We start from the raw sequence: 20,582 nt of genomic DNA, 5'->3' as shown, positions 1-20,582 counted from the left end.
GCATGTCCTTCCGAGCTGGTCCTGGAGAAAGAGGCTGCAAGGACAGCCTTGTGTCCATAAAGCCCCATTTCCATACTTTTCCTTTTCTGAGGACCAGCTCACTTTCAACTCTTTCTCACTGGCCCAGCTTTGCCTTTAATTACAGATCCCTGCCTTCCTCTGCTCCTGTTTTATCCCTTGCTTCCTCAGGTCTCTGTCTGCCTGGGAACTGTCTGCTGGGATTCAGGGCTGGTGCTGGAAGCTGTGGCAGTCCAGGGTTATTTTCTGATCCTTGGGAATGTGGCTGGATGAGCCAAGGGTGTGTGTGAACAGCAAGGGGAGCCAGGGATGGTGGCTCCCACATTTCCCAGAGCACAAAATCTGGCCGAGCTTTTGGATGGGATGAGATTCCTGCTGGGGCAGCCTTTGGAGAGAAAGGATGAGTCCAAACAGCACCAGGAGGACAGGTAAATGGGATGGGAATCCTGGGATGGATTCCTGCAGCTCCCCTTTATTTTTGGTTCCCATTGACGGGAGTTGGCCGCGCTCAGCCCCAGCCCAGCTGGACGATTACTCATTTCCACATCCATTCCATCACTTTTAATGGTCTCTGCTGGGTCACGGAATCAGCGCATGATTTGTAAATGTAAAACATCCCCTCCCCTTAATGCGCTCCAGGTTTCTGTGGGATCAGGGGAGGAATCCGAGGTGGCCCGAGAGGATGCGGGGCTGGAGCTGAGCCCGAGCTCGGGGGTGCCGGGAGCTAACCCTCGTTATCAGCTGTTAAATGCCACTGTCGGGCCCTGCCTGCTGCCAGCTCCCTTCGGAGAGCGCCTGGAAAGCCGCAGCTGCCCAAGGCCAAAAGCTATCCCGAGTTTTCCTTTTGGAATGCGATTAGGGGTGGGCGCCCGGCATTGCCCAGAAAAAGGAGTTTCGGCTGCCAGGCTGCACAGCAGCAGCGGTTTCTGCGTGCAGGGGGCTGCAGGTACTAAACCAGGGTTGCCTCAATGCCTTCCCTCCATCCGCATCCCAGCGCATCCCAGATCTCGGGGAGGTGACAACGGGAGGGGCGGCGAACTCCGCCGAGCATTGCAAAACGAGCTGGTGAGAGGGGGGAAAAAAACCGGGAAGGATCTTGTGGAGTGAGAACTCCAGCCAGGAGGGTGGGAAATGTGATTTGCATTTGGTAACTACAAACACACATCGCCTGGGGGAGAGGAGAGGAGCCACAATAGCAAGGAATGCCCAGGGGAGCTTCGGGATCCCTCCTAGAGAGGTCCCGTTGGAATTTCTGCCTGGGAAAAGGCAGGGTCAAGTGCTGAATATGCAGAATTCACTCCTCCTCTCCCTCCTTGACTCCAAGCGCGACAGGGGAGCGCTGGGAAAAGACTGGAGGGGTCACAGTGCCGCCGGAATCCTGCGGGAATTGGGAAGGCGCCGGAATTAGAGGGAGAGTGCAAAGGGTCAGGCTGGCAGGGGGTGACAGCTCTGTGACAACGCTCCCAGCGGGGGCTGCTGGAATCCGGGCCCACACCTGGAATTAGCAGGGATGTGAGACCTGCAGGGCCGGGAGCATCCCCCAGGAACCGGGAGCCGGAGGATGGATGCGGTGGAAACGATCCCTGCGTCTGTCCCCAGGGGTTTTGAGGGAGTAACCTGGGTGTGAACGTGGTTATTTGTTGCTGGTCAGACTTGTGCAAACAATACAGTCGGGAGGAAGGCGGGTGATTTTCATGGGTTCTTTTGATTTTGCTGTTAAAACGCTGATTTATTTATTTTTCCTTTTATTCCCTTATTCATTGAGGGATGCTGCATAACTCGTTCCAGCAGGGTAATATGGGCAACAAACATTTGGTAATTAAGTATTTTGGAGGAAGGATGGCTCCAAAAGTTCAGGGATATGTTGTGCCATTCCTTCTGCACAGCCCTGGAGTGCTCCCACTGGAATGTGGATGGAAACCTGCACTTGCTTTTCCGTGTGCTGCTCACAGGGCCGAGCCAGGAGGAGCAGGAAGCCCAGGGTGGGACCAGCTGTGAGATCTCACAGAATTCAGGGAATCCTGGACTGGTTTGGGTTGAAGGAACATTAAATCTCACCCAGTTCCACCTGCTGGGAGCCTTCTCCTACCCCAGGGTGCTCCAAGCCCCGTCCAACCCGCACTGCTGGGAATATTTGGGGGATGTTGCTGTGACCTTTGTGACCATGCACCATCACACCACGAGGCACACACACGCCTGTATTTAAGGAAAAACCCTTCCCTCTCTGTTCTCCTTTATTCCCGGGGTGCTCAGCAGTGGCGGGGTGCTCCAAGGGTGACAAACCAAACAGGGATTGTCCCTGTGGGGATCTTCAGCTGAGGGACAGGGACAATCGGGGTGAGTAAAGCTGTAAGATCGGAGGGGGAAGCAGCTGCAGCCTGAGGGGGTTTGGGTGCAGCTGGAAGGTCAGTTCTGGCAGGGCCTGCGGGGATTTGGAGGGGAAGCAGCTCTCCATCCCTTGGAATCATGGAATTCTTGGATGGTTTGGCAGAAGGGACCTTAACGCCCATCTTGTTCCACTCCCTGCCATGGGCAGGGACACCTTCCCCATCCCAGGTTGCTCCAAGCCCCATCCAGCCTGGACTTGGGCACTTCCAGGGGTGGGGCAGCCACAGCTCCTCTGGGAAATCCATCCCAGGGCCTCCCCACCCTCGCAGGGAAGGATCTGGTCTCTCCCAGGCCAGGCAGCCATTCCAGCAGGACGGGAGCCTGGGCACTCTCTTCTGTGCAGAGCAGACACTGAGGTGGCCGTGAACCCTGCGGGAATATCCAGGAGATCCTCCCGTCACCAAAATGGGGCCAGGCAGGTTTGGAGGACCCACAGCACTCCTGGGCCCTGTGAGCAGCCACTCATTGACAATCTGACACAGGCATGGAGAAAACAAAGAGAGTAAACCTGAGTCGCCCTCAGAGGCTGAGCTAGAATCACTCGGGAGTGAGGAGCAGCGGTTGCTACATCCATGCTTTGCTCACAGCCAGGTCAATCACCTGTGTTTCTAAGGGAAATAACCTGCTCCTAAAAGCACAGATTTAACCCTACCCTGCCTGATGCCTGGTTGAATTGTAGAGATTTTAGGAGTGAAATAAATAAATAAAGAAAAAAGTCACATATCCCACTTGTACTGTAGAAAAAATAGTGAATAGGAAGATGTTGTGCTTAAACAAATAAATTTATACATATTGACATCCAGTACTGTACTATCAAGGATCTCCACTGTTTCCCCCTTTTTATACAGCGGGAAAACTGATATTTTCTGCCAATTTATCTAATTAGCCACATTTTTTCCCAGTTTCCCAGCGCTCCCTGCCAGGACCCTTGCGGGCCGGTGCGCCGGGCAGGACCTAGCAGGGAAAAGCGTGCGGGCACTGGAGGCCTCTGAGCGGTCCCGGCAGCGCCAGGAACCGCTCCTGCCCGCGATTCCCGTCCGTCCTGAGGGTTCCGGGGGCTCCGGGGCCGCGGGGCGAGCGCGGGGCCCTCACGGCGCCCACCGGGCCCGCCGCCCTCAGCCTGCCCTCACCAGCATGGCGGCCCCGCGCCCGTGCCCTCCCCAAGATGGCGCCCGCCGCAGCTCGAGCTGTGACCTCCCCAAGGTGGCGCCCCGTGTTGTGTCTATGGCGGTGACCTCCCCAAGATGGCGGCCGGGGCGGGTACGGTCGCGCCGCACCGCGCCGGAAGTGGCGGCGGCGCCGTTCCCGGCCCATGATGGCGGAGGCGGGCGCGGGCGGCCCCCGGCTGGCGGAGCTGCTGGCGTTGGGACGGCGGCTCTGGGACGAGCTGGAGGCCAGCACCGAGTCCTCCTCGGGAGCCCCGGCCGTGCAGGACAAGGTGCGGCAGGGGCTGGACGCGCTGCAGCGGGCGGCGGCCATGGTGACGCAGCTGGAGCTGTTCAGGTGGGCTCAGGGTGTCTGAGGGGACGGGAGGGCCCCGGGCAGGGCAGAGGGGCGGCGGGAACGGGACAGGATCCCGGAGTCACTGAGGCTGGACGAGATCTCCAGGAGCATGGAGTCCAGCCTGTGAGCGATCCCAGCCCTGAGCACTGCGTGCCCCCTCTGGGCGCTCCTTGGGCACCGCCAGGGACGGGCACTCCAGACCTCCCTGGGCAGCCCCTGCCAAGGCCTGGCCGCCCTTTCCATGGGGAAATTCCCGCTGTTCTCCACCCTGACACTCCCCTGGCACAGCTTGAGGCCTTTTCCTCTCCTCCTGTCCCTGTTCCCTGGGAGCAGAGCCTCCCCGGGCTGTCCCCTCCTGGCAGGAGCTATGCAGAGCCACAAGGTCCCCCCTGAGCCTCCTTTCCTCCAGGCTGAGCCCCCCCAGCCCCTGCCAGGATGAGTCCAGCCCCTTTCCCGTCCCCATTCCTTTTCCCTGCTCTCTCCCTGGCAGTGAGAACGAGGAGCTGGAGGAGATCCCCTCCGCCGACCTGAAGTTCATGCTGCTGCCGGCGCTGCTGGGAGCCCTGACGCTGAAGCAGGTGGACCTGAGCAGGAGAAGGGAGCACCTGGAGAGCGCCCGGGAGCACTTCCTGAGCTTCCTGAAGCTCTGCAGGAGCTACGGGCTGGGATCTTCCCAGCTGCCCCCCGGCACCTCCCGGGAGGAGGAGACCGGGAGCCCCTCGGCCCCCCAGGACCCCACCCAGCCCAACCTGGTGGCCATGGCCATTAACAGGAAAGCCAAAATCGAAAGGTGGGCTCCGTGCACTGGGAATCACTCTGGGTGGAGCAGGAGCCTGAGGCAGTGCAGGGTTGGACAGGGAAGGGCTTCCCTGAGCATTGGAATAATTTGATCATGAAATGCTCGTTTGAAGAGATGCAGCTCGCTCTTTAATGGGTGGGGCTGGGGAGGGGCATTTGTGGCTCCAGTTTCTGGTCTCTGAGGAAAAACTGCTCAAAAACTTAACATTAGCTCTTTAATCTGTCATAATTAATCTTGCAATTAGTTCTTTAATCACTGCTGGCAGCACAAAGACTTCCAGACTGGAAGTTTCCTACCAGTGGGCTCATTAGAGCCTGAAAAAAAGATTGTTATGCCTTTGATGCTTTGGTTGGGATTTTGGCCACTGAATTGCTCATTGTGGCAGCACTGGAAGGTCCAAACTGGGCTGGACTTGCTGGAATTGTGTAGAAAAGCATAGAAAAATATTATTTATATTCTAATTGGGAAGGGTTTCTTTTTTAGAATTACTTCTTAATGCTCCTTGTCCTCTCATCTCCCAAAGGTTTCTTGGCTCTTATTGTTCATTCTTCAGGTGACAGTAACTGAGGGAAGGAGGACACAAGGATTTAGTTTGGAAGTGTTTGATATGAGTGGTTTCCCCTTTAACAGCTAATTCCTGAAAAAGTAAAAATAAATTTACCCAGGAATTTTATTATATAGGGAGTCCCTCCCTTTAATAATTAATTCCTGAATAGGTCAAAAAGTCCAAAAAGGCAAAATTATGTTAAAAAAAATTGCCTGCACACAAAAACCACCTGAGGCAAAAGTTGGAAAAGTGTTTTATTCTGTTTGTGTGACATGGAATCAACCCTAACCAGGCATTCCATTGATTTTCTCAGTCCTGCTTTCTCCAGGAGACTGATGTTCCCAGTCTTGCCCAGTTTTACCAGGAAAACTTCAATTTCCAAGGATTCCTCAGTGTTTAGGAGGAGAATAAAATCATTGAGGCCCCTCTGAATTAAATGTAACTGTACAGCTGCTTTTAACTGACAGGAGAGGCTGAAATTCCAGCAGGAGCCAGCACAACTTCCATGACATTTGGTTGATCCTCTTAGAAAGGGTGGTGAAGACCCCAGGGCTGGGTTGTGCTGCAGAAGAATGATTCCATGATGTGATTTTGCTGTGCTTGAGCCAGGTACAAACAGAAGAAGGAGCTGGAGAACAAGCTGGCCTCCATGAGCAGCTCCGTGGAGAGCGGGACAGCGGATGAGGATCAGGTCCGGGAATTCTACATCCTGCAGATCCAGAAATGGATCGCCACCAGCCTGGAGGAGATGGAGAGCATCGAGCAGGAGCTGCTGATCCTGAAGAGCAGGGATGCAGCCAGGCCGGTGAGGGAGCTCTCCTGGGCACGAGGGGATGAATCCCAGAGGAATCCAGAGTTTTATTCAGTGACTTCCCATTGGAATTGTGCTCGATCACAGCATGAGCTGATGGGTTTTCCTTCATTCTGAATCCTGGGGTTTGGGTTGGGCCCTGCTGCCACACTTCCCCCACAATCCCAGCCTGTGGAATGCTGCAGCCTGGAATATCAGAGCTGAAATAGGCTGTGCAAAGGCTTTTCTGCAGATCCTTAATTCTGAAGAGCAGTTGAGTTTGGAAATTAAAATAAGACCCTTGTGGTTTCTGTCAAGCTTCCATTCCTGGTCTGCAGCTTCTCCAGGTGTTATCAGCCCATTTGGAATGACAGAACACTCCCACAGACCTGCAATGCCTGTGCAGAACATTGTGTCCAGGATTTCTGTGACCTGGGAACAGAAATCCTGATGTGCTGGTTTAGGGGGTCAGGTTTTGGCAGGGTTGGTTTAGGGGGTCATGTTTTGGCACTGCAGGACTCAGCTCCTCAGAGGTGTCCACGGAATGATGGGCTCAGAATGTTCCACTGGAAGAATAAATAACATTTCCTGCTGTGGTCAGAGCTCAGCCCTGGCAGCTCTGCTTTGACCCCAGCAGGTGGCACAGAGGCACAGGAGGTGATTCCTGTGCAGGCACAGTTGGAATTCCCAATTTAAACCAAATTCAGGCCTGGATTTTCCATGCTGGAGCATTGCTCTGACAGCTGAGGTGTTTCTCCTCTACAAGACCTTTAATAACTTCAGGATGGGGAGCAGAGGGGGGATTCTGATCCCCTCCATTCCCTGGTGACTGTTGTTTGCATCCCCAGGCTCCAGCAGGTCCCCGTGGCCCTTCCCGGTCAGCCAGAACTCCAGTGAAACCCTTCATCCTCACCCGGGATGCTGCTCAGGCCAGGTATGGATTGGGATGATGCAAACACACTTTGGGGCAGTGCTGTCATGTCAAGCCTGAAATATTCCATCAAGTGCAGAAATCCAGGTGGTACCTTCATGTACCATTGTGGCACCCTGAAATCCATGCAGGAATTTCAGCACCTAAAGCACAGAATGGGAGAGAAACCAAAATTCCTGTCATGCTTGGCACATGATTTATGCTGAGCTTTCCATGTGTCTGCTTCACTTCCCAGTGATGTCCTGGGGCCAACTTTCTGTGTCCCAGGTTGCTCCAAGCCCTGTCCAGCCTGGCCTCGGACACTTCCAGGGATCCTGGGGCAGCCACAGCTTCTCTGGGCACCCAGTGCCAGGGCCTCCCCACCCTCACAGAGGGGAATTCTTTCCCAGTATCCCATCTAACCCTGCCCCGTGGCAGTGGGAAGCCATTCCCTTGTCCTGCCACTCCAGGCCCTGTCCATCTTTCCCTCAGGCACAGGAAGGCCACAGCTGGGTCACCCCTCAAGCCTGCCTTGTGACATCCTTAGCACAGACTGGATCATGGAACAGCCCTGTGCCTCTTGCCTGTGTTCCTGCTCATTCCAGAGGATTTCATTACCTGCTTTTGTCCCTCTCCAGGGTGTTTGGAGCTGGCTATCCCGGGCTGCCCACCATGACTGTGGATGACTGGTACGAGCAGCGCCGGAAGCAGGGAATTGTGTCCACCCCACAGAGGGTTCCAGGTATGGAACAGAGGTGGGAGCAGGGGGTTTGGGAAGCCTCTTGGGATGGGTGAACCAGGATGTGTGCAGGGTATGGAACCTCTGACTGTGGAAGAATCCAAGCTTTATTAGGAAAACAGCTGGGGTAGACTATGCTTGGCCTGTCCAAGGCCAGGTTGGACAGGGCTTGGAATAACCTGGATCATGGAAGGTGTTCCTGGTGGCACTGGATGGGCTCTAAGATCCCTTCCAACCCAGCCCATTCCAAGTTTCTCCCTCCTGCTGTCTGGCAAGCCCAGCTCCCAGCAGGGCTTTGGAGAACCTGCATCTCCTCCTGTCCCTCTCCTCCAGCAGGTACAAGTGATGAGGAGATGCAGAAGCAGCAGCAGGAGACAGAGGAGGAGGAGGATGATGAGGAAGCTCTTCGGAAAGCTCGGGACTGGGACGACTGGAAGGACACACACCCCCGGGGCTACGGCAACAGGCACAACATGGGCTGATGCTCTGGCTGCCAGCAGGGCCTGGAGATCCTGGGAGAACAACCTGGAGAGGGAGAAGGGAATACAGTGTACATAGGTGGAGCATCCGGGAATTCCCTGGATGGGCAGGGCACAGGATGGCAGGAGGACAGTGACCCCCTGCTTTGGTGTGCATTCCATGTCAGACTGGGGGCACTGGTGGTGCTGGGGGTGCCCCAGAGCTCTGAGGGGCAGCTCCATGAGGGTCAGGCTCCCTCTGCCCTCCCAGGCGGAGGCAGCCTCCAAGGGGAGCTCCATGGATTTGGAAACTGCTCTTTGTATTGTGGGTGGATATATTTATTTTTTTTCCTCTCTATTTTAAGCAAAATAAACTCTCTTTGTGCTGTCTGGTTCTTGCCATGAAATTCTCTTGCTCTTCATCCTGAGCTTTTCCAGGGGGTGAGCCCCAGATGCTCTCGTGGAGCCCACAAGGGACAGAACTGGGACAAATGGTGCCATATTCCAAGACAAAGTAGTGTGTTTTGAAACCCAGTGGTACAATCCTTGAAAAGGGGAAAACTGAATCCCTCAGGCTCCATTCCTGAATGAGGGAGAAGAGGGCTGAGCTGGCACAGAGCAGGTGTGTGCAGGAATCACAGCTGGGAGCTCTGGAAGTGCCCAGTGTGGGCTGGTAGCTGTGGATGGACTTGTTCCAAACCTGGTGAAATACTGGGATGGAAAGCAAAGCATGGCTGGTACTTTGTGTCACCTGGAGCAGTGTCACCTCCATGGTGCTTCCTTACCCTGGGAGAGTGGGATTCTGCAGAAATTTGGTGGCTTTCCTTCCTGTCAGCAGGATTTGGGCCCAGCTGGAGTTGAGGTGTTTTCCATGCAGCAATCCCTGTCCTCAGAACTGATCCACACCCAGGAAACCTGCAGGGACTGTGCTCCTTCCTCCCAGGTATGGAGTCCCTACAATTCACAGCAGCGGTTTGTGGGTTCCAAATCTCCCAGGAAACATTTATTACATCCCCACCAAGATCCTGTGGGTGTGCTCATCCCTCTGCTACACTGATGTTAGCCAGCACTAGGAGCGCCTCTGGACAGCTGGATCCTGAGGAGCAGCTTCAGGGATTTATTCCCTGTGGGTTCTCCCAGTTCCTTGGGCTGTTGGCCTGAAGCCCCACCTCAGTGCTGGCTCCCTGCTGCTCCTATTTCCCTTTCTTGTCATTTTTCCCTTCAAACCTCTCCCTGGGCAGGAGGCAGAGTGCCCATCCCGGGGCTGGGAGCAGCAGGAATGGTCTGGTGGCTGTGGAGCTTCAGGGTGATATTTTTGGGTGGCTCTGGGGCTGTCACATGGCAGTGTTTGTGACATTCCCCCAGCGTGGACGGTACCATTCCCAGGGGGATGCGGCATTCCCAGAGGAATTCAGCCCCTGCCAGCACCGGCAGCAGGGACTTTCCAAGGAACAGCAACCTCCCAGCACAGCCACAGTGCCTCCCCCTCTGTGTGACCCTTCCAGGGACCACCAGTTGCTCTCCATGCTGCTAATCCCAGCTGGAGCAGGTCCCCTCCCCTCAGCAGGGCCGGAGTCCCTCTGGTCACCTGGTTAAAGGCTCTGGACACACAACCCGGTGCCCTCTGATTGCCAAACTCACCTTTCCACCCACAGAGCTCCTGCCGCCATGAAAACCATCATAGCAGCCTGCTCCCAGAACCTCAGTGGTAAGGGATTCCCAAAAAGGGTTGGGATGGGTCCTGGTTCTCCAGCAATGCGAGGAGCTGGTGCTTGTCTCCCTTGCTTGGGAGTGCTGAGGAGAAAAGGGTTTTGGGAGCAATTAGAGAATAGCTCCACAGGAAAACCCGCTGTTGCTCCACAGGGATGAAATTTTGGATGGCTTTGGGAATGTTGCACACAAGATGCTCCTGCAAATTCCAAATGCTGGGTTTGCAGAGGCTGCTGTCGCTGTGGATGGGGCTGACAGCAGAGCCCTGGGGGGTTCTCTGTGTCTGTGGGGGGACATCCATGGGGTTTTTGGAATAGGAGCTAGGAAAGTTAAAAAGCAACTGTTTGGTGGGCACAAGTTTGCTGGGAAGAGCTCTGTGTCTTCCCTGGGGTAAAGACACTGGGTTCTGCAGGTGACTGGGATTTTGGGGATGTGTGGTGGCTGGAAGGGATCACCCAGAGCCCAGCGTGCTGCATGGGAGAAAAAGACAAAAATTTCCCACTGGAAAAATCTCCCATGTCCCAGAGATTGCTCCAGTGTTTAATTTATTTCACTTGTCCCATTCCTGGTTTGGATTGAGCTGGGAAGAGCTGAACCTCCACCAGCTTCCTGAACCAGGGGTCGGTGGTTCTCCTCTGATCCAGGGGTCCCTGGCTTGGGCAGCCACAGGGACAGGGCTGCTCCTGTGTCCCCCTGATCATCTCTCCAGCCAGATTTGGGGTTGTTTTCCCAAGAATACAAGGCTTTTGTGATGCTGGGGTGGCTCTCTGGGGTGGTCTCAGTGTGGGGACCTTTGGACAGGAGCACTGCGCTGGCAGGGCCGGCACCTCCGGGCCATTTTAGGGAGCAGGGATGGGGCAAGGATGGGGCCAGGCTTGGAGTTTGGATCCTGGCTCCCAGCCCGGGGAGGTTAATGGTTCACCAAGATCGGCTGGAGGGAAGGGGTGGCAGGGGGAGTGGAGTGGCTGTGCTGCCAGCAGCGTGTCCCTGTGGGGACAGACTGGGACAGCCACCTCCAGCCACCCTGGCTTGGCCTTGCTGCTGGCCTTGGCACTTGCTGGGGGTGGTGCCTCCCTGCTGTGCCAGCTGAGAAATCCCCAAATCCCCCGTGAGCCTGAGCACACCAAGGAGGGCACAGAATGGTCCTGGCCTCGGGAACTGGGCATGGAGCAGGATGTGCCACTGCTCTCGGCCCCGCTGGTGCACGGAGCTTTTGGGCTTGGGGTGCCCAGTGCTCCCCACCCTGGGGACAGCCCTGATTGCCCAGGGCCACCTCCTGGCATGGTCCAGACCTTCCTGGGGATGAGCCTCCTCCATTCCACCCGCCACATCCCATCCCTCCTCCCCCAGCTGCTCCCCCTTCCCATCCCACCTCCCGGTGACCCCACCCCATCCGAGCCGCGCTGTTTTGGGCTGGGGCCGCGCCCCCCTCTCCGCAGGCAGCCGGGCCAGCATCCAGGCTGCCCTGAGGACGCTGCTGGCCGTGCCCTGGCCCTCGAAACGCGACATCGCCTCTGCCCTCCAGCTGCTGGCCGTGCTGCAGTGGGTGCTCAGCTTCCTGCTGCTGGGTGAGTGAGGAGGGGGCTGCGGGGGGTCCCGGGGGGCTACACAGCCGCTCACCCCCTGCCCGGCTCCCGCAGGAATCGTCAGCCTCGTGCTCCTCATCTACCTGCTGTTCACCAGCCTCTGGCTCATCCCCGTGCTCTACCTGGCCTGGATCATCTTCGACTGGGACACGCCGGAGAAAGGTGTGGTGGCCATGTCCCTGCTCCTCCAGCTTTGCAGCAGGATGGGGGTGGCGTACCCTTTTCTCCAGGTGCCTCCCAGAATTTGGGGAGCACCACATCCCCCCTGCTCCTTCCCCCCACTCCTCCATCATCAGCACCACGGTGGGAAGAGGGATGCAGTGGGTCCGCGGGGAGATCCCTTGGATCCTGCTGCCCACTGGGCTGGGCTGGGCTGGGCCGGGCTGGGCCGGGCATCATCTCCTGGGGCCCCTCCCGGCTCTGCAGGTGGCAGGAGGCTGTCGTGCCTGCGGCGATGGACCGTGTGGAAGCACTTTCGGGATTATTTCCCGGTGAAGGTACGGCGCCGGGACGGGCTGGGACACCCAAAAGGAGGCGCCACCGTCACGTTCCCGTGACTCCTCTTGTCCCCGCAGCTGGTGAAGACCCACGACCTGTCGCCCAGCCACAACTACATCATCGGCTCGCACCCCCACGGCATCCTCTGCGTCGGCGCCTTCTGCAACTTCATCACGGGCTCCACTGGCTTCGAGGAGCTCTTCCCGGGCATCCGCTCCTTCCTCACCACGCTGGCCGGAAATTTCCGCCTGCCCGTGTTTCGGGAGTACCTGATGAGTGGGGGTGAGCGGTGCCTGCCCTGCCCAGCTCCCCATCCCTCCTGAAGCACGGCAGGGACGGTGCTCCCGGCAGGAGGCAGGGCAGGGACGCTGCTCTGCCTGCCTTGTGCCCGAGCCACAGCTTCACCTCGCACCCTGCCCGAGCTGCACCTTCACCCGGCTCGCACCCTGCCCGCACCTTGCCTACACCCTGTCGGGGCCGCTCCTCCGCCTTGCCCGCTCCTTGCCTACACCCTGCGTGTGCCCTCCGCCCTCGCTGTCCCCACGCTGCCCGCACCGCTCCCTGCCCGCACCTTTCCCACCCCTGCCCGCAGCAGAGGGAGCCCTCGCTCTGTCCTCGCCCGCTCCCACCAGGTGCCGTCGCTCGGGGGGACCCTCGGCGGTCCCTGTCGGGTGGCCGGGCACCGCAGTGCCGCAGCCCCGGTGCTCCGTCCCGCCGCAGGGCTGTTCCCGGTGACCCGCCGCGCCATCGGGTACCTGCTGTCGCAGAAGGGCACCGGCAACGCGGTGGCCATCGTCATCGGCGGCGCGGCCGAGTCGCTGTCCTGCCGGCCCGGAGTCACCACGCTCATCCTCAGGAACCGCAAGGGCTTCGTGCGCATGGCCCTGCGCCACGGGTGGGTCACGGCTGGGCCACCAGCGCTGCCACCACCCCCGCGGGTCCCGGCCGTGCCCAGCGCCCCGTCACCACCCACCGTGTCCCCTCCCCAGGGCCTTCCTCGTGCCCTCCTTCTCCTTTGGGGAGAACGACCTCTTCCGCCAGGTGGTCTTTGAGGAGGGCTCCTGGATGAGGAGCATCCAGCGGCGCTTCCAGAAGATGATCGGCTTCGCTCCCTGCCTCTTCTACGGCCGCGGCCTCACCTCGTGCCGCTCCCGCGGCTTCCTGCCCTACGCCAGGCCCATCACCACCGTGGGTGAGCGCTGGGGGTCTCGGGGTGAGGGGACACCGCAGCGGGTGGTGTCCCCACCGAGCCGGGCGTGTGGCCACCAGGCTGACCCCGTCTCCTACCGGCAGTGGGGGAGCCGCTGGCCGTGCCCAAGGTGGAGAACCCGAGCCGGGAGCTGGTGGACCGGTACCACGAGCTCTACATCCGCGCCCTGCTCAAGCTCTTCAACGAGAACAAGACCAAGTATGGGCTGTCCGAGTCAGACGAGCTGCACATCCTCTGAGCGCCACCGGCACCGGCCCCCTCCTGGCTCATCAGGGCTCTTGCAGGGGGAGTTTCAGCCAGCCTGGCATGGGGACATGCAGGGGACAGTCCCCACTCTGGCCTTCTGTTCCTCCAAACAGAAGGATAGGGGGAAGCGAGGGGAGGATTGGGAAAGGCTCCCCCTTGCAAGGGGTTTTGGGGGGGCTGTGGGTGACACAGCTGTTCCCTGCAGGGGGCTGGTGTGGGGCTGGGGCCAGCCATGGGCACGGTCCCCTGGGATAACCAGGTCACCACAAGCTGAGGGTGTCATGGGAGGAGGGATTGACATGGGGTTTGTGGGGTGGCATCCTGATGACCAGAGGGACCAGCCTGGGGCACGGCCCACGCTGGGGTGGGAGGGGGACACTCCTGGACTTGGGGACCTGTGGATGTGTCCTGAGCCAGGATCGTGTGGCCCCAGACGAGCCTTTCCTGCCATCTCCGTGCCCAATACAGATTTTGAACCTCCCAATGCCTGTCTGTGTGTGTTCCAGAGGTTGGGATTGGCAGCACAGTGGCAGTACCCCTGCACTGCCCATCTGGGTGCCCTTGCCACCCAGCATGTCCCCTCCCTAGCAGTCCCACCTCCAGCTGGGGCAGTGTTTGGCAGGGCCCTTGCACCACTCAGGTGCAGCCAAGCAGCTCCCAGGTGCACCTGAGCCACGTTGGATATAATGGGAGGTGAGGGGCAGCTCCTACTGGTTTAACTGGGCTTGGGAGAGATGCCTCCTGCTCTCTCTGCTCTTGGCTCAGTGGTGAGTGAGGGTCTCTCTGGGTGGGACAGGGATGTGGGGCTGGGATGGGCCATTCCTGGGCCATCTCCTTCCCCTGGGCAGCTCCTGTGGGATGTGGCTCTGTGTGTGACTGGTGTGGTGGCTGGGTGTGACACTCCAGTGACACTCAGGCACCCCTTTCTTAGGCATGTGCTGGAAGAACTCACAGGGACTGGTGGGGACAGGGACTCCTGGGGTTCTTGGAACGGGGACAGCCCTGTCCCTGTCCCATTCCTGCCAGGCTGGCGTGGGAGAGTCAACAGCACTGATACCAATCTCAGCGCGCTGCTCTGCGCAGGCACTTGGTCAAACAAAAGGGCTGGGTAAACATTTGAGGAGCAAACACCCATAAAGGGAAATTCCCAAGAACCTTCCTGTCACCACGGGAGCTCCGGCTCATCCCTGCAGACTGCCCCAGTGGATTTTCTCTGGGGTGAGGATGATTGTCTTGTCCCTCTTCCTTATGCTGCAGGGAGAAACAGGCCCGAGAGTAGAGAGGGGAAGGGGCTTTATTGGGGGGCAATATATGGGCAGCAAGTGCCCCAGGCCATGTCCCTCCCCCTCTGCCAAGGCCAGCAGTGTGACAGGGACATCTCTGAGAACCCGCCCAGTGTGGGCTCTGTCCCCAGGTTCAGTCTGGTCCCTGCATGTCACCACTGAGTCACTGGGAAGAGCTGTGCCTGCCCAGGGAGGCACCAGCATCCTTTCTCTTTAGTGACTCGTGTCCTTTCTCTTTAGTGACTCGTGTCCTTTCTCTTTAGCGACTTGTCAGCCCCATGTGTCCCCAGCAATGCCAGGGATGGAACACCAGCCTGCTGCCCCAGAACAGCCTCCTCAGTGTCCTTCCCATTGCCATGAGTGCCCGGTGGCTCTCCTGCCCTGGCCAGCAGCAGCACCCTCCTCCCACGGTGTCACAGGGCAGGGCTGGGACCAACCCGGGGCTGCAGCCCTCAGCCCTGCAGGGCAGGCACAGCTCAGGTCTGGGGATTTGGGAATGCCCACACGGAGGGGCTGCAGCTCCTGGAGCCCAGGGCTGAGGCTGTGGAACCCCTCAGCACCCGCGTGCGGTCCCGGCCCCGCGGGTGACACTGGCGATGTGGCTGTCACCCGTGAGGCTGTCAGCGAAGGGTGACACCAGGACCAGGTCCAGCGTGGGCACGGGCCGGAGGCGCTGGGCGGCCCCGCGGCGCAGCCGGCCCCGGTACTTGTCCCCGGCCATGAAGTAGAGGATGGGGTCGAGGCAGCTGTTGATGCTGGCCAGCGGCCGCGTGATCTTGTAGCTGAAGTTGATGATGTTGAGGGTCCGGCAGTCGGCCTGGAAGTAGCGGGAGGTGTAGTAGAGGGTGCGGGTGATGTGGAAGGGCACGAAGCAGATGGCGAAGACGGCGAGCACCACGATGATCATCCTGATGGAGCGCCTCTTGTAGGAGGGCATGCGGGGGCCGGGGCTGGAAACGCTGGACTTGCAGAGGCGCTTGGCCATCAGGCAGTAGCACAGGACGATGACCAGGAAGGGCACGCCGAAGAGCAGGGCCATGATGGAGGAGCTGTAGTGCACGTAGTGGTCGAACTCCTCGGGCTTGGTGGTGTCGTGGCACAGCGTGGTGTTGCCCTTGGAGCTGGTGGTGACGAAGATGAGGTTGGGGATGAGGCAGATGATGACCACGAGCCAGGCGGCCACGCAGATGATGCGGGCGTGCTTGGTCTTCACCCACTTGAGGGAGCGGATGGGGTGGCAGATGCCCATGTAGCGGTGCACACTGATGCAGGTGAGGAAGAGGATGCTGCTGTAGAGGTTGGCGTAGAAGAGGAACCGCACGATCTTGCACAGCCCCGTCCCAAAGGGCCAATTGTTGCGGTCGGCGTAATAATAGACCAGGGTGGGCAGGGACAGGACGTAGAGCGTGTCCGAGAGGGCCAGGTTCACCATGTAGGTGGTGGTGGCATTCCAGGGCCTCATCCTGGAGATGAACATCCACAGGGCCCAGGAGTTGAGGGGCAGCCCCACCACGAAGACGATGCTGTAGGAGACAGGCAGCAGGATGAACTTGAACTCCTCGTTGAAGACACACTTAGCCTCGGGCGCTGCTGTGGTGTTCCCCCCTGGCCAGGGAGCCGGCGTCGGTGTCCACAGGGAAAGCGGGAACGTCCTCGCCGGAGTGGCCATGGTGTGCCAGCCAGACCTAGGGAGCAGTTCATAAAAGCACACTAGTCACTGATCCCGACCATTGTCAGGCACAAAGCGTGGAAAGGAGCCAAAGCTGCCAGATTTTCTCCCCCTCCAGGAGCTCCGGCCACTTTGATGGTTCTCTGGTTTTTCTCAACTCGCGCGTGGGGAGCCGGGGGCAGGGGGAGCGGGCTCAGCCCCTGCGCTGACACCCATGAATCACCCTTTAATCACCCCTTTGAGCCGGAGCAGGGACTGCCGCGCTGCGCGGAGCCGGGAGCGGGCCGGGGACCGAGCCCCGCGCCGGGGACAGAGCCCCGCCGGCCCCGCCGGGCACAGCCCCACGGCCGCCGAACAATGAGACCCTGATGAGCACCAGCAGCCCCCGGCCGGGGCCGGCGCTGCCTCTTGGAAGCTGCCTCAGCCTAATTGGCACCATCCTGACAATGCCGCTGCTCCCGGAGGGCTCCTTGGGAGAAGAAAGGCGGGAGGAGAAGAAAGGCTTGTCTGGGGGAATGCTGTGGCCCAGAGAAATCCTGGGGGGGCTGTTAAAGGAGCCTTTTGGGGAGAGTGTCCCTGGACAGCCAGGAGCCGCTGGCTGCCGGGTGTTGTCCATAGGGAAGGATGAGCTGAGCTCTGGAGTCCCAGCTCAAGGCAGAGCGAGTTCACAAGGCAGGCAGCACCCTCCTGGCTGGGCTGGGATCAAAGGCTGGGATCTGCGAGCTCCTGGGAAGTCGGGATGAGGATAAGCTGTCAAAGTTCAGAACTCTCTTCTCGAGGGAAAAGGAAGGGTCTGCCACCACCGTGGTGTCCAGCAAAGAATCAGTGAGGGCTGCCTGAGCCTTGACCCCTCCACACCCTCCACCATTCCTGGTAAAACGATTCCTCCAATGCAGGATGGATGCTTGGATGAGTAACCCGGGAGCAGGAGCTGCTGTGCTGCTGGCAGAGATCAAGGTGTAGCCAAAACCATGTTTGATGGAGGGAATGCAGGAGCATCTCCAATTCCTTTTGTCCAGAGCTCATCCGGGGGGTGAGGGGCACCAGGACAGGGGAGGACTCAGGGCTCAGGGATGCGCTTTAGCTGGAGCTGTTGCTGCAAAGTGGAAGGACACATCTTCTCACACTCCTTCATCCCTTGGCTCCCTCATCATCCCCCTCCTGTTTCCCTTTGCCCTGAGGATGTGCAATGTGCAGGCTTCTCCCAGCAGGAATATCTCTGGGGTGTCTCTGCGGGATCATCCCTGCCACGCCCTGCCTGGAGAGATACCTGGGGTTGACAGAGATGCTCGTAAATGACTCAGCAGGCAGATGGGACAGCGGGGCCCCTCCAGCCCTGCTCCCGGGGCTCTGTTTGAGTTGCGGGCTGAGCTCCGGGCCCACATCCAACACCCTGCGGCTCCCGGCCCGCCACAGCTCCCGCCTTTATTGCAGGGATGAGTTCAGAGAGCAACAGGCACGTCCTGATCAAACATTAACAGTGGGGAGAACGTGGTTTGTTCTCTCAGAACCAGGAGGGAAAACAGGTGGTGGGAAAACCTGAGCTTGCAGACGAGGTGTCACTGGTGGTCCTGGCCTGGCAGCCACATGTCCCCAAGCTGCTGGGGACATGAGGGACCAGGAGATTTTGTTTCCTCTTCAACCTCTGAGTGCAAGGGAACTCAAAACCTTGAGCCTGGCCAGACCAGAGCCGCTGCAGGAGCAGTGTCCATGACACAGGTCACCAACCAATTAAGATATGGACAAGACAGTACATAAAAGTTAATAATCAAGTGTGAAGAATGCAAGGGAGAAATCCTGGGCAGCTGTGGACTGCTGGACTGCACAGAGGAGAGCACAGGCACCCGGCCCTGGCAGCTGATGCAGCCTGAGCACAGTCAGCAGAGGGATTTAACCATTCCCAAGCACATTCCTTTGAGGATAACCACCAAAATATAGAAATGCAGAAGATTACATTTGCCAAGTTATGTCTTAACAGGTTTCTTGCTTCCTCACCTTAGTCACAACCGAAATCAGTGATTGAAATTACTGTATCACATCAGTCTAGCCTGAGGACACATCACCACCAGCCCCATTCCTATTTCTTGCTGACATTCCTGGCAAAACTATCCCTGGCTGTGGGCTTTTGAGGAGAGATTGAGGTGTGAGCCAAGAGCTGGGACTGGTTGTTGGGGCAGGAGATGGAAGGCACTGCAGGAAAAGGAGTTGAAGCAGGGAGATGGAAGGTGCTGCAGGGAGAGGTGATGCTCTTGCTCTGCCCATTCTGGGGATGTACAAGGAACGCTGCAGAACCCCTTGTCCACGACAGGGACATCCCCCAGGGATGGTGTCTTTGGAGTGGCCCCTGGTTTTCCCCAGGAAGCAGAAGGGGGGTCCTGCAGAAGGCAGCAGCAGCCGTGGGCCAGCGGGAAGGGGCAGGGCCAGCCATGTGGCACACGTTGAGGGCACATGATGCCCTTGGCCACAGGATTGGTAGCTTTTCCCTGGCTCCTGGTCCTGCAGAGCTTCCCAGCCAGAGCTGTCCTTTGGCCCTGCTGGCAGCACCAGTCCTGGTGGGATCCGAGGTTTCCCCCAGCACTGGGGATTCATGGAGGTGTTGGAAAGGCTCCATTGAAATGCAGGAGTGGGACAACACCAGAGCAGAATCTGTCCTGGAGCCAAAGTCCTGCTGGTGGGGCAGGATGGGTGTTGTGGTGCTGGGGACCATGGAGCAGCAGGCAGGAGCTCGGAGAGGGGAGATGAGAGCGGATTTTGGAGCAGCTGCCAGGGATGGGTGAGCCTGGGACCGGCTGCTGCTGGAGCATGGGAAAAGCAGGGCTTTTCTCCTCGCCTAAGCCCTTGGAAATTGCAAAACAAGGAGAAATTATGCAAAACATCCTGCAGAAGGACCCTTGTCCCTAATCGCCACGTGGTTGGTGCAGCCAAAGCCCCGGCACAAGGGGATGTGACCCAATTCCAATCCTTGCCTTCGCCTGGAAGAGCAGCCAAGGCACGCTCTGCTGGGACACCTCCCCGGGGACAGCAGCAGGGCCGGGCGTGCCCCTCACTGTCCACCCCATCCCCTGCCCCGAGCTGACCCTGGGCAGGGTGGGGGTGAGGGTTCCCTGCCACCCTTGCCGGGCTGGCCCTGTCCCCACCTCGCTGGGAGCAGCAGGAGCCCCCGGTGTCGGGCTGAGCCACGGCAGCACCAGGGCAGCTTCAACCCATGATGAGACAGATTTGGGGGATGGAGAGGAGGATGAAGGAGAGGAGGGGACACACTGGGAAGGATGAAGGCCCTCAGTGGCAGTGGAAGGAGGTGGCATGTTCGACAGGAGGCGGTCCAGAGGGATTTGGGGGTGGTGGAGGGCTGGTGAGAACTGGCTGACCCCCACCCTGCACCCACCCAGCCCCGCAGGTGCCACCTCTGTCCCCGGGGGCCAGCTGGGACCGCGTGACCGTGGCAGGGCTGTCCCTCCCGGCTGTCACCAAACAGGGTTGTCCCGGCTCACCTGCACGCCTGGGCGGCTCTCAGGAGCGGGGCCCCCACGGGGACAGCCTGTTCCCCAGGCGGGACGGGGCCATGCCGGGGCTGCGGGGGCCCTGGCCGCGCCGTGCCGTGCCGTGCCGTGCCGTGCCGTGCCGTGCCGAGCGTGCCCGCTCCCGCTTGCCGCGGCCGGGAGCAAAGTGCCCAGGGAAGGCAGGGCTGGAGGCGGGCAGGGGCGGGGGCAGGAGCTGCCGCAGGGCTCAGCCCCGCTGCGCTCCCATCCCTGGTTTGCCCTCGCAGCCTTTGGGACACCTGCAGCCCCCGGACCTGGGGCATGGTGGCTTCTGCCTGCGGTCACAGCCCTTTCCTCAGGATTGGGAAAGGCTCCTCAACCACGAGGGCATATCCCCTCACCCATGGGCACCGTGTCCCCCTGCCCACTTGCGACCACATCCCTCCACCCATGGGGACCGTGGTCACTCGAGCACAAGGTCCACAGTCCCTCACCCATGGGCTGCGTCCCTCTGCCCATGGCGACCACGGCCCCTCTCTGATGGACACCACAGTCCCTCGGCCACGAGGGTCGCAGCCCCCATCCCTGGGGCCCGTGGACCTTCTCTCGCCCCGGGACAGCCCTCCTGTCCCGCTGTGCCCCGGGGTCCCGCGGCGCTGTCCCGCTGGCCCCCAGCCCTGCGGGGCGATCCTGAGGACAAAGGTGGCCACTGCCACCTTGAGGCCAGCCCGGGCATCGAGATCCCCAAA

General features: G+C 59.3%; 3 protein-coding genes across 4 annotated transcripts; 2 read left to right on the top strand and 1 right to left on the bottom strand.

Moving 5' to 3' along the window:
• Window positions 1-3,679: 3,679 nt before the first annotated feature.
• On the top strand, window positions 3,680-8,552 carry IGBP1 (immunoglobulin binding protein 1). 2 transcript variants are annotated; one of them, XM_039722640.1, is made up of 6 exons: window positions 3,680-3,909; window positions 4,400-4,699; window positions 5,865-6,060; window positions 6,894-6,979; window positions 7,594-7,697; window positions 8,028-8,552. In XM_039722640.1, the coding sequence occupies exons 1-6, from the start codon at window positions 3,719-3,721 to the stop codon at window positions 8,174-8,176; spliced, it is 1,026 nt and encodes a 341-aa protein (XP_039578574.1). In that variant the 5' UTR covers window positions 3,680-3,718; the 3' UTR covers window positions 8,177-8,552. The 2 variants fall into 2 exon arrangements, with proteins under 2 accessions (XP_039578574.1, XP_039578575.1); XM_039722641.1 differs by having other exon boundaries at window positions 3,690-3,909; window positions 8,031-8,552.
• A 1,116-nt stretch (window positions 8,553-9,668) lies between these two features.
• Window positions 9,669-13,897, top strand: LOC120508757 (diacylglycerol O-acyltransferase 2-like). The gene is made up of 8 exons (XM_039722656.1): window positions 9,669-9,860; window positions 11,302-11,430; window positions 11,503-11,610; window positions 11,875-11,945; window positions 12,024-12,228; window positions 12,667-12,841; window positions 12,936-13,138; window positions 13,240-13,897. Exons 1-8 carry the CDS (start codon window positions 9,821-9,823, stop codon window positions 13,392-13,394), a joined length of 1,086 nt encoding a protein of 361 aa, XP_039578590.1. The 5' UTR covers window positions 9,669-9,820; the 3' UTR covers window positions 13,395-13,897.
• Window positions 13,898-14,702: 805 nt separating this feature from the next.
• P2RY4 (pyrimidinergic receptor P2Y4) lies at window positions 14,703-19,985 on the bottom strand. Its single transcript, XM_039722655.1, has 2 exons — window positions 19,846-19,985; window positions 14,703-16,370 (listed from the first exon to the last, which is right to left on the bottom strand). The coding sequence occupies exon 2, from the start codon at window positions 16,352-16,354 to the stop codon at window positions 15,239-15,241; it is 1,116 nt and encodes a 371-aa protein (XP_039578589.1). The 5' UTR covers window positions 16,355-16,370; window positions 19,846-19,985; the 3' UTR covers window positions 14,703-15,238.
• Between the last annotated feature and the right edge of the window lie 597 nt (window positions 19,986-20,582).

The sequence above is a fragment of the Passer montanus genome, unplaced genomic scaffold (assembly GCF_014805655.1).
Source record: "Passer montanus isolate IOZ18808 unplaced genomic scaffold, ASM1480565v1 scaffold49, whole genome shotgun sequence".
Taxonomy (NCBI): Eukaryota; Metazoa; Chordata; class Aves; order Passeriformes; family Passeridae; genus Passer; species Passer montanus.
The sequence above is the reverse complement of the archived record's forward strand: the minus strand, read 5'-3'. Positions and strand labels throughout refer to the sequence as shown.